Raw genomic sequence first — 21,879 nt, 5'->3', positions numbered from 1 at the left:
CTGGCTTTGAAATGCTCAGTTAAGAAAAAATTTTAAAAGCAAAAAAGTAGAAAAAAGAAAAAAAGTTCCCATTATACCAAAAAGCACCTGTGTACTTTTGAAATGTCCTACCATTTTTTTCTGCAAAGCTGATGTGATCTAGACAGTAAATTGATATTCTCATTTTTTTCATTTGACGTAAAATTTTAATTTTTCCCATGTTGTTATCATGTTTTCTAAAAGTACTTAAAACATGGAAACCAGGCAAAAAGATGATTGCATGTCCTTCCAATGGTAGACTGGAACATTCCCAGGGCCCCAGCCCAAACTCAGAGATGCAGAATCTGCATTGTAACCAGGTTCCTCATGTGGACCTTCAATTCACTAAAATCTGAGAAAAGGTTTAACAGGGTTGCCTAAAGCTCTAGGGCCTGGATTCTGTGAAGTTACAAGTTGATTATAGAAGACTGATCAGTTATAAATGCCTTTTGCCAGTAAAGGTGAAAATGACTTCTCTCTCCAGCAGAAAATAAAATCCCAAAGGTTGTAGTTCAGCACCCTGTGGGCTACTACCGAGTTTTGTATCTGGTTTTCACCATCCTTCTTTGAACTAGTTTCACCATCCCATTGATCCCCCTTCATAATGAATTAAATACATCTTTAACAGTTGTTCACTCTGTATTTGTGGGAGAGGCATGTCTTCAGCTTGTTGAAAACTGTGCTTTGACAGTGCAATTACATCCTTTTGAATAGCTCTATGGAAGTCCACATCATGATTAACCATAATTATCTACTGACTTACCTGTTGCCCTGTTGTTGGGCATTAGGGAAATCTCTGTTCTGCGTGAGGATAAATAATTGTGCAGTGAACATCTTTAAAGGAAAAACTTTTTCTGTATTTTATATTTCTTTGCCTTTGAGTAAATTTTCAAGTACAGAATTAATGGACCAAATGGCATGTACATTTTTAAGATGAGTAATATTGGAGTTTGCCAAGTGGACTAGAACTGAAGGTCATTCCAACTGGCCTGAGCACGGGCCCCACAGACAAGTTGACGCAGACTGGCTAGGATGTGTATGGTTGCCCAGTGTGCGGCTGACAAGGCAGGAGGGAGACCAGACTGTAAAGAGCCTGGGACCCTGGATGGTGTATTCACATCAATAGTGTAAGCAGAGAAGCAAGAGAAGACCTGCATTTTACAAAGATACTCCTGACAGCAGGGGGGCCTCCCCAGGGCTCCCGAAATGATGCAGGGAATGCAGACCAGGAGCTGACCTGGGACAGAGACTGGGGACGGGACGGAAACAAGAAAACAGAGAGAAAAGATACATGGAAAGTTCCAGGGGTTTGACTCGGGTCACCGGCTCATCAATGGTAGAGACAAAGCCCAGGGTCACTGCTTCTTGACTCCCAACCCCATCCCTGCCATAGTCCAGCAGCTGTGCCTTCCTTTGGGGTCTTATCTGAGACGTGACTTCTTAAAACCACAGGACACTCTTGGTTTTCTCCCCCAGATGGACTTATTAGAGTCTTGATGTGCAGGGACCATCTCTCCCAAAGCACAAGACACACATCCAAGAGGAGGAACAGCATTGCTAAAAATAAGGAAAGATTAAACACACATTCCAGGGAAGTGTCAGGGCATTCTTGCAGAATTTTCTAGACTAAACTGCAGTGGATACTCTTGACTGTCTGTATCCACAAAACCAGAGCTCGGGCGCGGCTTTGCCGGGATGCAAATTTTGGGCAGCAAGGGGCAGGCTGCGTCCCCAAGAAGACTTCGGTGCTCTGGAAAGAGCTGGACGATGGCCGACCCATGCTGCACTCACGTCACGGCCTGCCTCAGCACCTTACTGTCAAGGAAGCTTTGCAGCCTTGTGTTAACATGACCAACCACCAGGTGCTTTCACAACACTGCCTGATTTTTCCCTTTAAAGCCACCATTTCACAACTCGGGAAACTTCGGTTGCCTGAAGTCATACCTGTTGGCCACAGTGCCTCAAAGCTCATCTGCACTAGATACCACGAGAGATTTTGAATTGGGAGGTGGTTCAGTCCACAGCCTTTTAGGGGCAAGAACCCAAAGGCACGTATCCATCTTTAAAGACAGGAATCTCTAGCTGGACCAGATAGAAAGTAGTGGGTGTAGGATGACAGACTTCAGACCCCCTCTCTGGGCTGCTACCTCGCATCCCCTTCAGGGCTGCTCAACCTCCTTGGTGGCAGCCCCTAAAGGGAGAGGATGAATAAACAGATTGCGGTGGGTTCACACTAGGCAGTTCTCTACAGCAGTGAGCATAAACATGCTGGATGAGTCCCCCAGACACGACTTTGAGAAAAGGAAGCCAGACACAGGGGCCTCCTGGTGGCTCAGTAGGCGAAGCATCTGCCTTCAGCTTGGGTCATGATCCTGTGGTCCTAGGATCGAACCCCACATGGGGCTCTCTGCTCCTCAGGGCGCCTGCTTCTCCCTCTGCCTCTCTCTCCTCCTACTTGTGCTCTCTCTCCCAAATAAATATGTAAAATCTTAAAAAAAAAAAAAAAAAAAAAAAGAAAGAAAGAAAGAAGAAGAAGATGATGATGACGAAGAAGAAGAAGGAGAAGCCAGACACAGGAGTTCACACTGTACCATCCCAGATATACTGAGGAGAGAAGCAGGTGCAGCTAATGTAGGCCCTGAGAAGTCAGGCTTCTGTTTATGCTTGATGTGGGTGTTAGCAGGAAGGGGGTGCAAAGCGGGCATCTGGGGGCACTGGACATGTTCTCTTTCTTATTCTGGGTGCTGATTACATGTGCATTTAGCATGCAGTATATAAAAATTTAGTGAGTTGTGCCTTGGGTTGTGTTCTCTTTTCTCTTTGCATCTTAGACATCAAAAATGTTGTTGTTTTTTTAAATTAAAGAGTAGCCAAGCATGCATAACCTCAAAAATACCCTCCTGCCAATACTGATGGAAAAATCTCCTTCCGTTTGTCAAGGATGGGCTCTCCCAGGTGTTAGACTTAGGACCCTGTGCGCATTGTCCTCTTGAATTCCTTAAGGAGGTGCTGTTTTACCTCTAGTTTGCTTATGAGAGAAATGAGGCGCAGAGAGGGAAAGTACCTTGCCCAAGGTCACACAGCCAGTGAGTATGTGCCTCCTTTCCATTCCCAGAATGACTACTGTGTGTGTAGGCAGCTCTCTTTCACTTGTCCCCATGCAGGAAGGGATGGTCTCTGCTCTGCCTCCTTTTCCTGGAGATAATGTTTTGGATTTAGGGTCTGCAGGTACGAACATGGCAGCTCTTCTGCATCCTGAATGACCATCCAGCCCCTCCCACTGCACACACCTGCCCTCCTACCAGAGCTGTGGGGATGGATGTAGTGAGATCGAGATGCTCGCACTTGGCTTTCCTTATCATCAGGGCACAGCTGAGAAATGGTCCATTTAACCAAGGGCTAGTCTGTAAGAAGAGCCACCATCGGCTAGGCACTCTATGGTGTGATGTTGACAAGCTTCGATTTGGGGAGTTGGGGTTTGCTAGACCTGAGTTCAAATCCTGACTTAAGCAACACGGACCAGAGCAAAAGGCTTGTCCTCTCTGGGCCTCAATGGTCCCCATCTATAAAGCAGGTGTTGAAGCCCTCTTGGGGTGATTGTGTGAACTAGACAAGAGATGGCAAGAAAACCATAAAGCCTGACACAGAGGACCATTTGGGAAGAATTTGAGAGCTGGGAGCAAGGCTCTAAAAGGAGACATAAACAGTGCTGCTCACTGTAAGTCAGTATTGGGCCCCATCACCCAATGTGGTTTGGGGGTACGGGGCAGGACAGCAGGCTCCCAGGGTAAGTGAGGCTTCTTGGCAAAGGCAGAGCCTCCGCGAGCCTCTGGCATCCAGCTGGCTTTAGATGGCTTTCCCCCAAGGAGGGGATGACCCAGCTTGGACAAAGACCTGGGGGGGTGGGGGGCCAGCCAGGCAGCCAAAGGAAACAATGACTGCAATTTTCATGCAATTTTCATCTGTTTTGCAGCAAGCTTGAGTGGACAGTGCATGATAGGGAAGGTTACTGAACAGCAAGGACACAATGGTTGCTTTGAATTCTACAAAACCAGACTCTACCATGACCATTGAGGCTAAAACAGAGCCAGAGGGTACAGTTAGTGTTAATATGTGTTGAGCAATCAGTTCTCTGGCAGGGGGGGCGGGAGGCCCTGACTCATCTGCCAGCTTTTGCAGTGTAAATCCTTATACATGGCCCATTTCAGGCCACATCTGCTGTGTCACCAGATGTGGAACGAGGCAAAGGAGCACCCAGTTGACTCGCAGGTCGATGGCTAGGTCTGGTGCACCGCTGAGTTTCCAGAAAACTTGGGGAAACTGGCCTCCCTGTGGCATGGGCCAGGATTGCATCTGGCTCCTGTGGAGACCCAGAGCCCAGTGCTTCAGGAGGCAGGGCCTGCTGTGTGAAACCCGAGACAGATGGTGTCCTGGCCCCAGTGGAGCGACAGTCTGTCAGGCAATTGGCATTGACCAAATGATTGTCCTAAGCTACCCGTGAGGTGAACACTTGGGAAGAGTAGAGTCTTACATGGAGGGCATGCCCACACCCTTCATTGCAAAACCGTAATGAAAGGGAGACTGTTATTGCCTGAATCAAGAACGGACAGCATCCTCTGAGATCCTTACCACGTGATATTGAAGTCAGGCTTGTTGTGACAACCCTTTCCAGAACTGGGACTTGGATTTCAAGGGCCTTTTCCGATCCTGTCAAAAATCCATCAGTCTACAAGCAGAAAAGCGCTGAACCAAAATCCCGGCTTTGGTCACAACAGTCTGGACAGATCTGTAGTTCCATCCAGATGTCAAGCCCTGGCCGGGCTCTGTCCTGCTCTCAGTACTTCTGAGAATCATCCCCACTTCTGCTTTGCCTCCTAGGTTGTCTTCGAAGCCTTGCACAACCTGGAGCCTCGGGGCTATGTGGTGGGCTGGATCATTGCCATCAGTTTGCTGGTGGGAATCCTCATCTTCCTGCTGCTGGCTGTTCTGCTCTGGAAGGTGAGTTGGGGTGATCGTGGGGCCCACGCAGGGATGCCTGGCCCTCCGCCTCACCAGAGGGGGAACTCTTGGAAGAAGTGTCCCGTTAGGACTTCCTCCGAAGTGCAGGTACAGTGGAGGGAGGGTAGGGTCCCCTGCAGGCGCCAGTGGAATCTTGGCTCCTCTTGAGGCCTTTCACAGCCGGGGCTGGACCTTTAGAGGGACAGCAAATGTCTCAGCCCCGGTCTGTTCTTACCTTTCTTGCCGCTCCTATCAGGGCCTGACACCACAACAGAAGCCTGGGGAGGAACAGCCGGGCTTGGAGTGGCTCACCATTTACTTTAGAAAACAGACATATGCAGGCAAATGGATTGCAGAACAATTCTTTGTTCTTTACCCATGTAGAAAAGGAAAATGATTTCTTCCCCCAAAGAGTCAGTACATTCTCCCAACCCTTGTAGGTGAGCCAAGGGATAGATTTGCCCCACCTCCTTCCCCAAGGAACACCTGCCCATCCTTCTTGCCTCCTGTCACTTTCTCAAAAAGGGGCATGTCCTCACCTTATGGTTTCTTTGCCTCACACTCTCAGAGATCTGGAGCCCCTTTACTTCAGAGGCTCTCTATTCATTGGTAACAACATCACAGTCATTACCTAACGAAGGTACATCTCTTCCACTGGATAGTAGTTTTCCAGATGAGGGGAACCTCTGTCTGCTCTTGATTCTCCTAGAATAGCACCAGGGACCCTCTGCTTTTCCAGGGCTCCTTCCCGGCTTCAGATGCAGGTAGAAATGGCCTTTTATATCATTGTGGACAGATGCTTTAGATTCAAATAATCAGCTGCTTTGGGGTTACAAAATAATTTGTATTCATCCATCAGACCTTGTAACATGTCAGTGAGGAAAAAAAAAAGTTGTAAAACGCTCAGAAGTCCACATCCCAGAATAACCATGATGAGCAGCATTGTCTCTTCTTGACCTTCCTCACTGTGTAAAGACGTAGCTCAAGCATTCTCCTGGGACCTACTTATGTTTGACTAGGATGTTGAATTTTCCAGTAATGTCCTCGATATATTTTAAGGTATAAGACCTCTAAAGTCAAAGCTGTGGGTCCAATTTTTAATTCTGAAAAAAAAAAAAGCTTAATAAATACACTTTTATCCAAGAAGTCTAGAAACAGGAAAAGCAATGTTTTTATTACACGTTTTTCAGACTCACAATGGGATTCGTTGCTTTGAACTTAGAGCTACATCACCTGAAAGAGTATCTGGAGGTTTCATGGAAAATACATTGAGTTATATGACTTGAAGATAAGTTTATCTTATGTTCCCGTGCTTTTCTTTCCATGTACCCTTTCTTCTCCAAACACAGTGCTGTGAGCATCTTTCCATGTCGTTAAAAACCCCCTGTCTGCGCAGTCATGAGGCTGCACAGTCTGCCCTCACTCATCCAACACCAGGACGTGGGAATTTAGGCGTTTCCTGGTTTCACACCTCCTTTAACGGTGCCACAGTGAATATCCTCAGAGCCAAATATTTGCACAAATTCTTCATTATGTGCTTAAAGACAAACCCTACAAATGGAATTGCCAAGTCAAAGGAAACGCATGCTGTAAGCCTTTTATTACATGCCGCATATTGCCTCTAAAAAGGTTATACCGATTTACCCGCGTACAAGCACTGTATCAAAAGTGTCTATTTTCCTATTTATTTGCCAGAAGTGGATATTACCTTTAAAAAAAAATCTGCCAGTTTGTCATTTGTTTCATCTGTGTGGCCAGATAGGTCGTCAGCTCCCCCATCCTCCTCCATCTCCTTCCTACTGGACCACCTCTGGTCTGTGCATAGAGAACAAAGCCAGCTCAGTGCTTGGGATCTGAGAAGACAGAAGGGGCTTTGGTTGGTTGTGCAGGGTGGCGGGGTGTATTTCTTCCTTCTGCCTTTGTCTGGGCTTATTGGATGAGAGGAAATCCTCCAAGGCTGGGTGCGTGAGACCAGATGGGGACATAGAGTGGGGAGTGTGGTGGCCGTGCCCCATTCCTGTTTGTGATGAGCATGCCCTCCTCCTGGCCACCGTCCTGAGCTCTGCTATCCAAGGGTATGTCCCAGCACTGTGCACAGGCTCTTTCTTCCTTCCTACCTAGCTGTGCTTCCGCTATGTTTATTAAAGAACGCAGTTGCAGGAGATGGATGTCATGGGGTAGCCAGGACCCGGATGTCACCCAGCTATATGGGATCCAGAGAGCCAAGACCCGAGAAGCAGACACCACCCTCTACCTTGGGCTGGGAGAGAGAGCAGAGTCATGGCAGCAGGTGGTGGCACTGACCCCATACAAGGTCTTGCCATTACCAATGAGATGGAAGACAATGGTCTGAAACAGCTTTAAGGACACAGTTGAATGATATGCTGTGGGCTCAAAACCACTTTGTTAAGCATCCAAAAGCAATATTTCATTTCAGCTCACATCTACTGAACACTTGCTTTGAACCAGACACTGGGTAGGAGCTGGATACAACGATGATTGTGCCTCCTCCCTACCCTTGAACACTTCCCCATGTGGCACGTGGCACATAATAAAGGGAGATGAGTGTGCCCAAGCTTCTCTGGAAGCTGGGAAGAAGGTACTGTTAATCCCTCACCCCAAGGGGGATGGAAAGGCCACAGAGTACCATGTGGGAGGTGAGAGCAGCACTCTGCCGGCTGAAGGCTGTGCACTAGAACCTGTCTGCCTGCTCGCCAGGGTGAGGCCTGGGAGAGTAGCCCTCTCTGAACCTCAGTTTCCTCCTCAGTAAAACAGAGACCCTCACCTCTAGCTTGAGGTATAGAAAAGACACAGGCAAAAGGCTTACTTGGCCCTGAGCTTAACACAGAGAAGCACCTGAGAGAAGTCAGAGAACGTTTCGTAAATGAGATGGATATTCCCTCTGGAGGAAGAGGAGGTGAGAAAGTGAGCAGGTTGTGAGAGGCGTGTCCCAGGCGGGCAGCGTCCTGCAGCAAGATTGTCTGCCTCGGCTGTGGCAGCACCGCTGCCCCAGGGACAGGGGAGGAGTTGGGGGTCTGGAGGCAGAGCAGTGGGTGGCCAGATCTGTTCAGGAGAGAGACCTGGGGACACTTTGGGGGCTAGGGCAGTTGCCACAGGGGGCAGGGAGGGGAGCAAATGAGAGCAGGCAGGGCTTGGTGGCCGGTTGGACTGGGGAGGTCCAAAGGCATGAAAGTAGCAGTGCTTTGCTGTTTTTAGCTGAGACAATAGATGGTTTCCCTTAGCCAAAGTAAGGAAGGCAGGATTTGAAGTCATTTTGGAGAAAGAGTTGCTTGGTGTGAGGCATTCTGGGTGTGTGGTGCCTATAGGAGACTAGACTGGGCTTGGGTCACTCCCAGTCGCCCTCACCCAGCAGGGAGAAGGTCAGCAGAAGGACATTCTTGTCCCCTCACTGGTCCAGCCAGCTTTCCCTTCAGTTTCCAGGGCTGAACATACTTATCGCAGACTTCACCAAGGCCCTTTCTTTCAGTTGCAAAAACAAACAAATGAACGAAAACAGAAATCCATTCACAGCCACTTAAGCAAGAAAGAGAATTCTAAGGATGCAAGGGTACGCCTAGACCCCAAAGGAAACGTGTACATGCAGACCCAGAAAGCATCCGGAAACCAAGCCAGACAACCCCTCTTCCCCTCACTCCCTTCTTCCCGCACAGCTCCTCACCGCTGCCCCTCTGCACACCTGCATCACGTTCTCCCAGAGCAGACCTGCCTCCGCACACTTCCTTCCACCCTTCTGAGAAGGACATCTCGGTGACTTCTAGCCCCAGTCCCAGGCTGACCAGCCGCCTCTCATTCCCAGTTCTGCAAGTCTGGGTGAGAGAAGGTCCACCACTGTGACTGGAGGCAGGGGGCTGGGCCAAGTCGCATAAAAGGAGGAAGCCAAGCAGACACCCGAAAGGCATTCACGCCGGCAAGGTTTCACGGTGGGTGGTGGAGTTGTTGCCCACGTTGTGGGCTTTGGTGTTGTACCACAGAGCCACTGCTACGTCACAAACCGCCCCCAAGTTGAGTGGCTTCCAGCAGCCATTACATTATATCTTACAAACGCATGGTTCAGAAATCCAGGAAGGTTTTAGCTGCGGGATTCTTCTGCTCCCCAAGACATTGAGTGGGATCCCTCAGTGACGTTTACCTGGTGGCTGGTCTTGTCTGGGGGACTCACACCGCTGGCACTTGGTGAGATGGCTGGGAGGCCAGACTCTGCTGTGCAACAGCTTTTTCTCCATGTAGACTCAGAACCTCCCGAGGAGGGGTCTCTCTTCTTACTTGATGGCTTAGGGCCCGAGAGAACACGGTAGAAGTTGCTGGTTCTCTTAAAGGCTGGCCCAGAATTGGCCTAACCTCATTCCACTGTTCTCTGTTGGTCAAAGCAGTCACTTGCCAAGCCAGATGTGAGGTGGGAGCGCGGGTGGAAATAGGCCCCACGTCTTAATAGGAAGAGGGGCAAAGGGTCTGTGGTCGCCTTCCATCTGCCGCCTTCACATTGTCCAGAAAAGTGAGCAGACTCTTAATCTTTTCTTTTAAAGTCACTATTGTTTTAAAGTATTTGAAACCTCCTCCCTCTTCCATAGCATCACAAGTAAAATCACAGCTCCTTTAGGTAAAGGGAATAAAAGTAAACTTTAGTGCAACACTCATGTCCGCACGCAGCCTTCAGGGTAGGTAATCTCTTCAGGCAAGACTGCAAAGCAGAAAGGAGGTTGGCAAAGGAAGTTTCTTCAAGACAAACCTCTCCTTTCTTAAATGACTAAGAATGAGGACTTTAGAGGAGGTTGGACATGGCAAGCAAAATGTAGAATTAGTTTTGAAGACCTGCGTATTCCTAAAACTTCACCTACAGAGCCCCTAGCCACTGTGATTCCTGTGTCTGCCACCTAAGAAAGGTGCCTTCGGTGTAGCTAGTGGAGATCTGATATACTGACAGTCCAGTGTGTACAAGTCTGCTGATTAGCTGGGCTAGAGGCCAGCTTGACATTTAACTACCGTGGGAGGTCTTCATGGTTCAGGCTTGTTGCCACAGTTCATATGTACTTCCCTCCCTTCCTGTCAAGGGGAAAGCCACGAAGTGGTACCCAGCTGCCCCTGCTGACTGGGACCTGCTTCACGGGGGCCTTTGAAGCCAAGGGAGCCCCTTACAAGTCCTCTATCTTATGGAGCCCCATCTCCTGAAGGTGAGAGTAGTCCCTGATCTTGCTACCTTGGTTGCTTGCCATTGTCTTGAGCTGCTGAGCCAAAAATAGTGGTTCCCCGGATTGTGCCACAGAGACACCGATCGTTGCGTGGTGCTGAAGATGGAACAGAGCAGGTGGCCGTGTGGATGAATTCTGTGCCATGCAGGCCCGCGGGTCAGCACACTGGGTGCCTGGAGGATGGCTAGTGTCTTCCTCTAGTAGACAGCACCAGGTCCCTACAGGGGGACAGGCTCTGGGAAAAGGGACAGCGGTCAACCAAAGAGCCCTTACTCAGCCTGGAAGACCTCTGGGAAATGCAGCTAAGTGGCCAGCTGTGGTGGCTAAGCCAAGTACCCACACCTGGAGAGGTCAGCAGGACATGGCCAGATGAAGGTGCTGAACCACTGTCCCCTGAGCCCTCCTGCCGGTCACGGTGGTGCTACTAATGTGCCCGTCGTCCGCTGATTGTCTCCAGTCAGACCCCTTACGGGTCGGCAGATGCCTCTTCCAGAGCGGGACCCCAGGCTCTCCACCTCCCACTCAGCCTCCCTGTCTGCCTCTGGGCACACCCCAGGGCCTTCCCGAAGTTCCACCCGCTGACATCCCAGGCATCGTTAGGCTTTGGCGACTGCAGGCCCTGGCTCAGGCACAAAATCCACAACCAGGGCCCCAAACTAACCAGACGCTTTTTCAAATACTGAAATGGATCCTAACCAGCTTTCCCAAAGCTGGGATGTTAGCAGACACTGGGAGCCATAATTTAAACTTTATGTGTGAGGATTACAGCAGCCTGCCAAGCCACTGCGCAGGAAGAAAACTTTGAAATGTGAAACTCTTTTAAAGGAGAACAAACCAAATGAGTTCCCCTCTCCTTGCCTTTAGCTCCTGACGGAGTTTGAAGTGGCCCGGGCCCAGGCCTCATGCCTCTTCACGACAATCAGAAAGGCCCGTTTATAGAATAAAGTGCGATTGCCCCACAGGGCCAACAACCTTGTGTGGGACTCACATGTCAAGTCCTGCAGCCAGCCTCTGAGTCAGGTGGCAAGAGAGTGAAGATGCGGGGATGTTTTCCCTTTAGAAGAAAAAGCCTCATTTAGGGCCCCCCGACTTCTCTGAATGCCTCTCTCTCCTTCCCTCGGGCAGTTGCCAAAACCCACGGGCCACCCCTCGGTGGAGGAGAAACATTGTGTCCTCCCCGTCCTCGTTCAACCGAGGAACCTTTCCCCTCCCACCTCTTTGCTCCTTTTGCGAGCCAAGATGCCTTGGGGAAAAGGGAGATGCCACCACCCCGCCAGCCCCGTGCCCAGGCCCTGTCCAAAAAAGCTAGAACCCTCCTGGCTCTTCCCCTTCCCAAGCAGCGAGGAGGCAGGCCGTGGCAGGAAAGGGCGGCCTCGAACCCTCCGCTGGGCCTGTTCCAAGAGCCTGCTGCTTTAAATCTGGCTTTGGGTTCGTGGTTTTTATTTGAGAGCATTTACTCCTGACCTCAAGCAGAAACACTTGAGAAAATAAATCTGTGAAATGGCTCAGAGAATGTGTAAGGTTTGGCAGCTCCTCCAGGGGTCACTAGGTTATCACCTTCCCTCCAGCCAGGCTGTGAGAACCCATCCTTGCTTCTCCTCCAGAGAATGAAGACACAGATATCCGTGCACATGTGTGTACACACACGCACAAACATCCTTCACACTGTCTCAATTAAAACCATGTGCCAGAGACACTCCGTGGGGACGTGTTTATGCGCAGAAGTAAATACTGGGCTGATGTTGTACAGTTGACATCTCAAGACAGAGACATGCTGTGTAAATACTCCAGTATCTGAAGAGACCCGTAGACACGAGGCCGCGAGTTAGTCCAAAGAAGGAGCTTGTCCGAGGTCCTTGGAACGGCTGCCCAGGAGACCACCCAAGGGCCAGAAAGGCGGGGGTGGGGATTGAACAGGAGGCCAGATGCCATGGAGTTGGGTAGCTAGTCCCTCACTCACCCCAAAAGGGTCGGGGAAGGAAGAGGCTGGTGCAGACCCCAGAGGGGTCTTCCTAGGCCTCAGGCCTCCCGCAATGCCTCCCTAGTGAGGGTTCTTCAGAGGAGATCTGCTCTTCCCCTAATTGTTTTCTGGGAGGTTTTCGATACAAGTTTACATCAGAAAGTTGTGCGAGTCTGTCAGGAGGACTCAGGGAGCAGCTCTGTGGGGCCGCAGGCTCCTATCAGGACCCAGCAAAGACAAAAAGCAAGAAAGCACACTGCTACCCCTGTTTGCTGCTGAGCAAAGCTTGGCTTGAGTCTCTCCTCTAGGGTTTCCATGAATATTTCCTCCATTACAGATAGAACAGTTGTAAACAGAGCCTTTTGCCCTTCAAGTGGCAAGGCAAGCCCTGGAAGGTTTCAGAAAAAGTGCAGGACAACATGGACTCCGTTGGATTGAAACTGAGTGCGTGGCTGCCGACAGTCCAGTTTATTAAACTCCTCACGGATCATTCCCAGTGAGCTCGGCTGGCAGCAAAAACAGGTTTGCCTGGCACGTCTCAAAGGTTTTCCTGGAAGTAACTGTGAGGACTAATGGGAGTGAGAGTGTGTGTCAGAGAGAGGAGGACCTGCCGCATGGGTCTTTGAGGTCTCAGTTTATCTTTATTTTCAGAATTGTATGACTCTCTTTGTTTTTACGATATCTGTACTTCAATATAAAAATGGAAAATTCAGTTTACCCCAAATTTCCAAAAACTCTTTGAAAACAGCTGCAGTCCCGAGTTTACTTTGGGGACCAATATAAAAAACTGTCACTGGGTTTCAGCTGAGGTTTCAGACTGCCTTCAGGCTCTGGGACACAGCCAGAAAATGACCTTCCCCGTGGTGCAGGAAGGAGGTAGTCGAGCGTGAGCGGTAATCAGGACCCTGGGCTCCCTCTGCCACATCTGTCCTGAGTACTGGGTAGGCCTGGTGGGACACAGTTCTGATGGCCATTGCTCAGGAAACTCAGAGCCTGGGCTGTGGGTCCTATATCAAACACCAGAACTCGGCTCTAAACAAAAGCACAAAGGTGATATTCTTTTTTATAGAAATGGAGTTAGCTTGATCACACAAGAGAGTGTATTCTTTTGACAGAACCCCCACTAGCCTATATGGCATCTTTGTGCAGACTACTAAGCTGCACCCCTTCGTCCAGAAACTTTACTTCCCTGTGTCAGAAAATTCGGAAAACCGACTGTGAATTTTGTTTCATTGAGGGGGGAGGAGACGGGGGCGGCGGGGAGGGGGTGGGGAGGACACGACACTCTATTGCCATCTGGTGGAAGATAGTTGTAATGCATTTACATGTCCAGGATATCTGTGATGTGAGGGGCACCATCCCCGTTACAAGCAGTGCACAGCCTGCACTACTGTACCTAGCAATCACTAACCATGAGGGGGGACTGTGTTTTAAGAAATGGCCTTTGAGCTTCATAGACAGGGCAAACATCAGTGGCTCCAACCTTCCATCGAAGAGACTACCCACAGGTTAGGTGGGACAAAGTGTTCTGAGAAGCTGCGGTGCTGGAGCAGGGCACAGAGTTTGCAAGGCTGTTTCTGGGAGCAGCGTTCCAGTCATTCCAGAGGTGTGGGGGGGGGTGGTTCTTAGGACTAACGCTAACACTACTTGATAGAAAAGAGCTTGCTTCTAGATGCCTGCAGGAGACAATGGTGCCATTCACAGCATTGGTAACAAGTGTCACCCTTAAAAACGTGAGCACATGCAAGCTACATGAGACAGGGAATCCAGGTACTCTAAGTCTTTGCTAGATGGTTTGCACACTCTATTTCAAATCCTGATGCTGGCATAGTCATGAGAAAATAAATCGACTTTTGTGCCGCTTGGAGATGAACAAGAAAAGTCTGTCTGTTCAGCAGGACAAGGCACAGTGATGCTCCTTAGACCCAGAACCGTATCGGCTATCCCTCTGCCTCTCTTCCTGTGGGTGTTGATTCACTCAGTAAATCAGACCAAAAAACACAGAGTACTGTATCAGCTACCTCATGCTGCATAACAAACCACCCCCCAAAGTTTAATGGCTTAAAAGTGACAAACATCCACATAGCACACAGGTCTGTGGGTCGGGCTGAGCTGAACAGGGGGGCTGTCTTGTCTCAGCTAGACGTGTCACGTGTGCACCTGCAGGTGGCTGGGTGGTTGGCTGGTCTAGGCGGGCCTCAGCTGGGTGCACTCTCCCTGAGATTGGACTCAGTCACATGGAGGCCAGGTAGGGTCCTGAGGGAACAAGCAGAAGCATGGCAGGCCTCTTGAGGCCTAAGAGTGGAACAGAATTGTCAGAACAAGTCCCAGTGCAGATTTAAGGTGGGGAGTCGGCCCCTGCCTGGGGCTGGGAACTGCCATAGAGTCCTGTGGTAAAGGGCCTGGATGAGGGGAATGCAGGATGGTGGGCATTTTTTTTTTTAAGATTTTATTTATTTATTTGACAGAGATCACAAATAGGCAGAGAGGCAGGCAGAGAGAGAGAGAGAGAGAGAGAGAGAGAGAGAAGCAGGCTTCCCGCGGAGCAGAGAGCCCGATGCGGGGCTCGATCCCAGGACCCTGAGATCATGACCCGAGCCGAAGGCAGCAGCCCAAACCACTGAGCCACCCAGGCGCCCCGATGGTGGGCATTTTTGCCATTTATCATTCCTGCCAGGTTCAGAGGATATGCTCAGCTCCAGTGACAAAACAGGCGAAATCTTACCTTTTGGGAGTCTTAAGACTTAAGACGAGTGGGAAAGATAAGGTGGGAACAGCTGAAATCCAGCTTAATTAGCACCACAGTAGAGACGAGTTACTTCTCTGGAACTGAGAGTACATAACGTGGGACCCGTGAAGCAGGCCGCCCTCCGTGGGCAGAGTTCTGTGCTCCAGAATCTCATTCCCAGTTACAGCCAGCCTCAGCCTCATGATTATGTGCTCTTTAGCACAGAAGGTGCCTGTGACACATTTGCTCCATCAACCACATCTTTATCGTAACAGTATTCCAAGCAGTAATGCCTTAGACCTTTCTAGTAAGGCGAAGGTTGCCCTTCTGACCTTCTGTTGGTGTCCTCTGAGGGCCTTTTTCCAGAATATTTAGCCCAAGCCCCTGTTCCACATTCTTTGCAGAGGGGAGAAGGTGGTAGAGATTTAAGGAGAGAGAAAGGGGGGGGGGGGAATTGGAGGGCAGGCTCAGAAGATTGGGTTTTGATGAGTGCCGAGAAGAAACCACCAGGGCTGCAGAACCTGGGAAACCAGGGTCTGTCTGCAAAACTGCCCATGAGGAGGGATGCTCAGAACACAAGGCCCTCGCCAGTTGTTTAAAGAAAGCCTCCTCCAGGTCACTCAGACCGCACCTACCCCTTCCCTGACTCCACTCAAAGCAGACCCTCGGGGTTCTCCTGGCGACGTGGGTAGAAATGCTTCCTGGCAGCCGTCTTGACAGTTCTCATCTTCAGTGAGGCCAGTCAGCCCCTTCTTGGGGCGGGTGGGGGGAGAGTTGTGACCATCAGGACTGTGGGTGCTCAGCTCGGACTGAAGGAGTTGGGGCAGATGTGTGCCTGAGAGCTGGGCTTGCGTGATGACTCCCCGGCTCAGGGCTTACATTTGCTCTTGGCAGCACGCTGCAGACATTTCTGGGGTGAGCATCTTCCCAGCGTGCCACAGACCGGCCAACAGCAGACTTAACATGTATGGCTGTTGGAGTCCCTCCATTCAAGGGGGCTGACACAGGGGTTTGAGGGTGGGTAATTGATTCGCAAGGTGACCCCAGGAAACACTGATCAGAGCAGGAAAGTGAGATAGGGAAGAGAAGGAAGCCAATAAAGATGCTGTAAGACCAGTTCCCCTGCCAGTATGTTCCACGGGGAAACTAGTCATGTACCTGAGGGCTGTCGTACCCAAGAAGAGAGGGGGCGGGAGTAACCCACAGCCAGTCATGTTTGAGGGCAGAGGCAGGAACGGATGTCTGACCTCAGAAACAGTGGCCAGTGGACAAAGGATGAGACATGCCATGTCCCCCTGAGCATGGGAGAAGATCAGCTCTGGGCTGCGAAAACGGCTTACCGCCAGCAGTCAGTGATGACCGGGTGAGAGGAGCTAGAAACTCTTCCTCCAGGATGTGAAAAACTGTAAGATGTCAGAGGGGAAGGCGTTTCCAGAACTAAGCTATAGCAAACTGCCATCCTGGATCCGGTGAGGTGCCAAATCTCGGGGAGTCCACACTTCTGGCTGGGTGCAGGCAAGGCATGTCTCATAGGTCTGCCAGAAAGGGACAGACCTACAGACCGACAGACCTACAGACCTAGAGGGACAGCGAGGTAGACTGCAGACACTTTTACCAGCCTATTCTGGGAGAGCAGTATTTATCAATTACCCAACGACTAATGTCTCCCAGGATAGTAATGGGTTTATCAAAAGCCAAATGAGCTCAGGAAATGTTAAGTCCCTGAATGTCTTAGATCCCTTAACTAAGGGTTTTATTAGACCCTGACTCTTCTCCTGCGCATTCCATAACTCTCAGAGGAAGAAAGAACACAGCATTCCCTAATCTTATTTGACCACAAAACCTGTTTGGCTCCCAAATAAATGTCTTTGAGTCATGGTCAGTAACCAGGGTTCCCTGGCATACTATTTGGGAAACATGCCACAAGAAGCACTTTGCAAGGAACAGTCAGTCATAAGAGAGCCTGCATGAAGTCCAGGCATTTGGAAGGTAGTACCACAAAAATGCTTTTCCTAAAGCGGTCTCATCCCAGGGGTTTTCCGAGCCCGCCCAGATCTATGAGTATATCATCCCTCCTCCTCACCCAGGGGACCACCACTACTGATTCTCCAGCATTCTAACCTATCTTCTCCCCTCTCTGCCTTTCAGATGGGCTTCTTTCGCCGAAGGTACAAAGAAATCATTGAAGCTGAAAAAAACCGGAAAGAGAACGAAGATGGTTGGGACTGGGTCCAGAAAAACCAGTGACCTGCCACGCCAGCCACGGGACCCAGTCAATTCACCCATCGTCCTTGATCTTTGTATCTTCCATATTTGGAAGAAAGAATCTTCTCCAGATTTTTCGGAGGCCCCACTGATGCTGTTCTCTTCCTCACGTTACCAAGCCCAGGAGCCAACCTGGGGCAGCCTCTCCGGCCAGGTCACGGGACTGGAGCCACCACCCGTTTCCTTTCAGAAGTGAACTCCGAACTTGGGAAAAACAAGCACCAGAGCTGAGCGATATTTATGGATGCAACGTGCATGGTCAACCCTCAGGGGAAAACTGTTACCTAAACGTATTTTTATAAATACAAGCCTTTTATACTGATTATGTCTTTATATTTGTATCGATGTTTTATTATTTCTATTAAATAGTTCTATAATTCACTCAAGCACTGATATCTGGTCTGAAAGCTTGGAAGGACACGTGTGTTCATACAAATTTTGAAGGATAAAAACCTGATCGTACTTTGGAACTTGCTGTTACCAGAGACGTGCAGATAAAATAATCTGAAGAAACCTCGTGGGATGAGTCCACCAGGCTGCTGAGCTGCGTGTGAGCTGTAGGGTCGCCGAGACCCTTGAGACGGTTCACCTCTTCATGGCCAGGAGTCAAGTTCAAAGTAATGTGTTAAAGAACTATAAGTGGTTTTTCATATGTACCTTTCATTGGGAGATTTCCAGCAGGCATTTGGAGAGAAAAACCTGACCCTGGCCTAGGTCTGCTCTCCATCACCTACACAGCAGACATCACACCCTCCTTCCACTTGGCTTGATAGCTGAGAGCTTGGAGCAAGGCCATTTGGTCATCTGGTAAACCTCCGAAGGTTTACCAGGATGTCTCATCCTGGATATTATGCATCAGGGTCCACATACCACAAGGACTACATCGGAGCCCACCGAGCCCAAACTTGTGACTGAATGCTGTGGTGCGTGGCCTTTTCATCGAGTTCGGAGGTCTCCACGTCCCCTGCCATTCCTGCTGTCCCAGCTCATGGTGACTGCAGATCCCTTCCCAGAGATGACCATTCAACCTGTCCTTTGTACCGTTCCCAAATAGCAGACTCTGATACAAGGGTTTGTATGCAAGTAACTGATTAAGGGAGTGTCCCATGCCCAGGAGACAGCAGTAGGGGTGTGAGGGAAGCAGGACAGGAGAGGAGAGGAAACCAGGTGAGGGTGCCATTTCAGAGGACATCCCGCGGAAGGCAGCTTCAGCCTGATCCCATGAGGAACGGTCCCAAACTGAGGCAAGGAAGCTGAGCTTTCAAATTCTTGCACCCACGGGAGGTTTCAAAGTCCCGCTCTTGGTTCCTGCTGGCAGACTGGCTCTGATAGCCCAAAGGTGGTCCTCTAAAGGAGAGCTGGAAATGCACCCCAGCCCCCACCCTCGGGGGGACTTCCAGAAACAATGTGAAAGAAAGGATGCACAGGGATCTGAGCATAGCACTGACATGAGCCTTGCCCCCAAGTGTGTGAATGCTGAGTTGTGGCCTTCAGTTCCAGTCTCCCCATTTCGCAATGTGTATTATCAGACGCATTGCCGCCCGGTTCAGAGTGCAAGGTGATTTTCTTAAAGGGCGATGGCATGACAGGTGTAGTGTGTTCAGCACTGCGCCTGGTCCATCGTGAACATTCAGTGACTGGGGCAGCTCTGGCTGCCGTCCCCACAAACCATCTGCCAAGAGAAAAAATGTGTGGCTAAGAGCAGGGTCTGACAGAGTCCTCCCTGGCTTATTACAGCCCATGGAGGCCCCCAGTACCTAACAAACAGCATCAAATGGGAATGAAACCAGAAAGATGAAGGATCTTTCTCACAGGGCTGCGTTTGCTGGAAACTAACATATTGGGGTGTGAGACCATTGGTGCAAAGACACAGAACTCCACTCCAGAGAGGAGACAGATTTTCTGTGCCCGTATTCAGCTTATATTTGCAAAGACGTCTCATGCTGGGGCAGAATCAGGAGGATGCTGGACAGCTGCGAACCTGGCATGGAACATGAGTCTCTTCTCTTGCCTCATTACGCAGCTGACTCTGATGCAGGAAGATGGTGTATGTATTACGTGTCCCCTTGTGGTGAATAGGGAAGAGATGGCCACGCCAGAGGGTCCATGGCATGAATGAGGCAGGTCTTAGAATGAAGTTAGGGATGTTGCTCCTAACGGAGGGATGGAGGCACAGAGGTAACTGCTGGGCAGATGCAGGCAAAGAAACCAGGTCTCAGAGTTGACCTGAGACTTTTCTCCAAAGTAGTAAGGCAGCTTTGAGTGGGTCTTAGTCACTCATTTCGAGGATTCTTACGGGGCCCCTGCAGTGCATCAGAAATGGTGCACCTGCTGCAAGTTCCCCCGAGAACACTGCAGGCACATTTTGCCTGGAGAGCCTGGCCCCCCTACAAGAGGAGTGTGGAGTGTGGATTCCTTTAGGAGACCCCACGTGTAGCTTTCCTGTGATGGATTCTCGTTCACCATGTCATGCTGTCCTTTCATAAACCCCCTGAAGATTCTCCGGTGGCAAGCCTGAATCAGCGTGATCAGCAGCTTTGGACAAACGCATCTATAGCCACTAACCAGCTTCCCACAAGGGAGGGCAGGTGCGCTGGGGGTGGCCTAGAGGGTGACTCACTCTGCTCCCGTGGGCAGTCTCGGAGCCAGGATCTCTTTGCCTCTGGTCCATTCCAAATAGTAGACCCACATGAGTAGTCATATACTCAGGAGATCATGAAGACTTCATAAGGCAGTTAAAAAAAAAAAAAAATGGCCTTGGCATCACCAGAAGCAAATTTTGGCAACAACTCCAGGAATCTGTCTGGGGAAGGCTGGTGCCTCTGTGTGTTAGATGGGGCCGAGCAACAGGTGAGTCAACAGGGAACGCTTTAACACGGTGATAAAGAAGCCAAGCACACTGTGAGCCTGCTCTCTGCTGGGCATCTTACCAACTCCACACAGCTCAGAAGCTCTCCGTAGACTCTCTGGGGAAGCAGACAGGGTGAATGGCATCTGTGCGTTACTCCTCCAGAATATTCTTTTAAAAGTCTGAAGCACGTTCCAGTTTCTAACCTTCCCACTCGAACGGGTCCACTGTGGAATCCTATCAGATACTCTCTCTCACAGCTGCTGCCGCTTTTAGTTGTGGATTCAGTATGGTTTTTGCTGTCAGAAATACGGAGACGGTTTTTAAATATGAAAAAGGACCTTGGTCAAAATTGAGGAAAATCTTGCCCTCTGTTCAAAAATGATTCGCTTCTGCTTCATTAATATGGGACTCACGAGTTGGGAACATCCGCACCGTGAGTGCTAGACCTGTCACCAAGAAGAGGCCATGAAGTTAGGAACAAGGAGGTGCTAGAAGAAGGGAGTGGGTCCACTGCCTTTATGGGGACTGGCAGGCACACATCAGGAATCTGCTCTTTCAGTCAGCTCTTCAGGAAAATTCCATCACCAGGAGGATTCCAAGTCTGGTACATGTTGTAGAAAATGCAATAGTCCTCCTTCACCGAGTCATGCATAGCCTACCAAAGGGATTAAAAGCAAACAGAAAACTGCAGGCAGGAACATCCGGGACCTGTTTTCAAGGGGGAAGTATAAAAGATCCCCCATGATATGTGTGCTGTATGCCACTGGTTAAAACCGTAGCAGGGTCATTTTTTAAAGGTTATTCGACTATTATTTTTGAAAAAGGCATGATGGCCAGGGGAATGCAGTTACACATAAGTCATGTCGGAAATGTGCATCTGGTGAAACCTGCTAGCCCTGAACTCAAACTTGTGGAATTTAGAGGCGCTGCAAAAGGACGGTCATGCAGGGGAAAGGCCCTGTAGAAGACAGAAGGCAGGCAGTGAGTGTCATTTCAGAAATGTTCCAATGGACAGGGGTTTCCAGGACGTTTTGTTCTGCTATATAGAGGGGTGGTATACAGAGTGGAGAATATTTTCTGAAACAAAGAATGGCTGAAGGGAGGATACAGAGCCAGTAGGGCCAATATGAACCTTCTAGAATGTCTTCTGATTTTCAGCACATTAGGGGAATAATGGACAAATTTCCCATGTGGTGCAATGCTTTATAGCACAATGATCTAGATTTCAGACTTTGTTAAGGTTTTGTTTTTTATTTTTAATTCTAATGTGCACGGTGTGATGGGCAGAGTGAGTTTAAAAGCTTTAAGAGTGATTAATTGCATGGCAGATACCCACGCTAACTTCACTTCCAGAACCTGACTGATGCATCCATGTACATTTCCATTAAGGAATTTTGGTGGGAGGGGAGCTCCTCCTTACAAAGTCACATGTATTCAAGTCTATGCAGTCACTTCTAATTCACTTGCACTGTTTGGGAAATGCAGGTTTACAAAAATACACGTTTGGAATAAAAAATGGCTGCAAATGATTCAGGAGTTTGATCTGTGATTTCTTTGCTAATGCAGAACTTGAACCTTTCTAGAATGTTGAAGGCGGGCTTTGAATGCGGTACTTCATGAGCATTGAAGAGCACCTGCTGGTCTATCTAGTCGTGCACAAGCAAACCCTCAATGTGGCTGAACTCTCCTCCATCCTTGGCCGCCATCCCTCAGCCACCACCTTCACCCACCTGCCCGGGGCCACACCCTGGGACCTTGACCTTAAGATAAAAGTGCACAAATTTAATGGAGTGGATTCCTCATTGTTAGTAGACTGCTTCCACATGTTCCCACCAGTCACCAAGCATTTTCC

The 21,879-nt window shown here is 49.6% G+C and overlaps 1 protein-coding gene across 2 annotated transcripts in view; it reads left to right on the top strand.

Annotated features, from left to right (window-relative positions):
- The window catches only part of ITGA9 (integrin subunit alpha 9), a 326,629-nt gene extending 305,073 nt beyond the window's left edge, over window positions 1-21,556 (top strand). For both annotated transcript variants that reach the window (XM_059162100.1, XM_059162101.1), the window contains exons 27-28: window positions 4,897-5,016; window positions 17,060-21,556. In XM_059162100.1, coding sequence (XP_059018083.1) covers window positions 4,897-5,016; window positions 17,060-17,158 — 219 coding nt within the window. In that variant the 3' untranslated portion in view covers window positions 17,159-21,556. The remainder of the gene's footprint in view (window positions 1-4,896; window positions 5,017-17,059) is intronic.
- Window positions 21,557-21,879: the final 323 nt, after the last annotated feature.

The sequence above is a fragment of the Mustela lutreola genome, chromosome 2, assembly GCF_030435805.1.
Source record: "Mustela lutreola isolate mMusLut2 chromosome 2, mMusLut2.pri, whole genome shotgun sequence".
Classification (NCBI taxonomy): domain Eukaryota; kingdom Metazoa; phylum Chordata; class Mammalia; order Carnivora; family Mustelidae; genus Mustela; species Mustela lutreola.
Note: the sequence above shows the minus strand (reverse complement) of the source record. Positions and strands in the feature narration are given on the sequence as shown.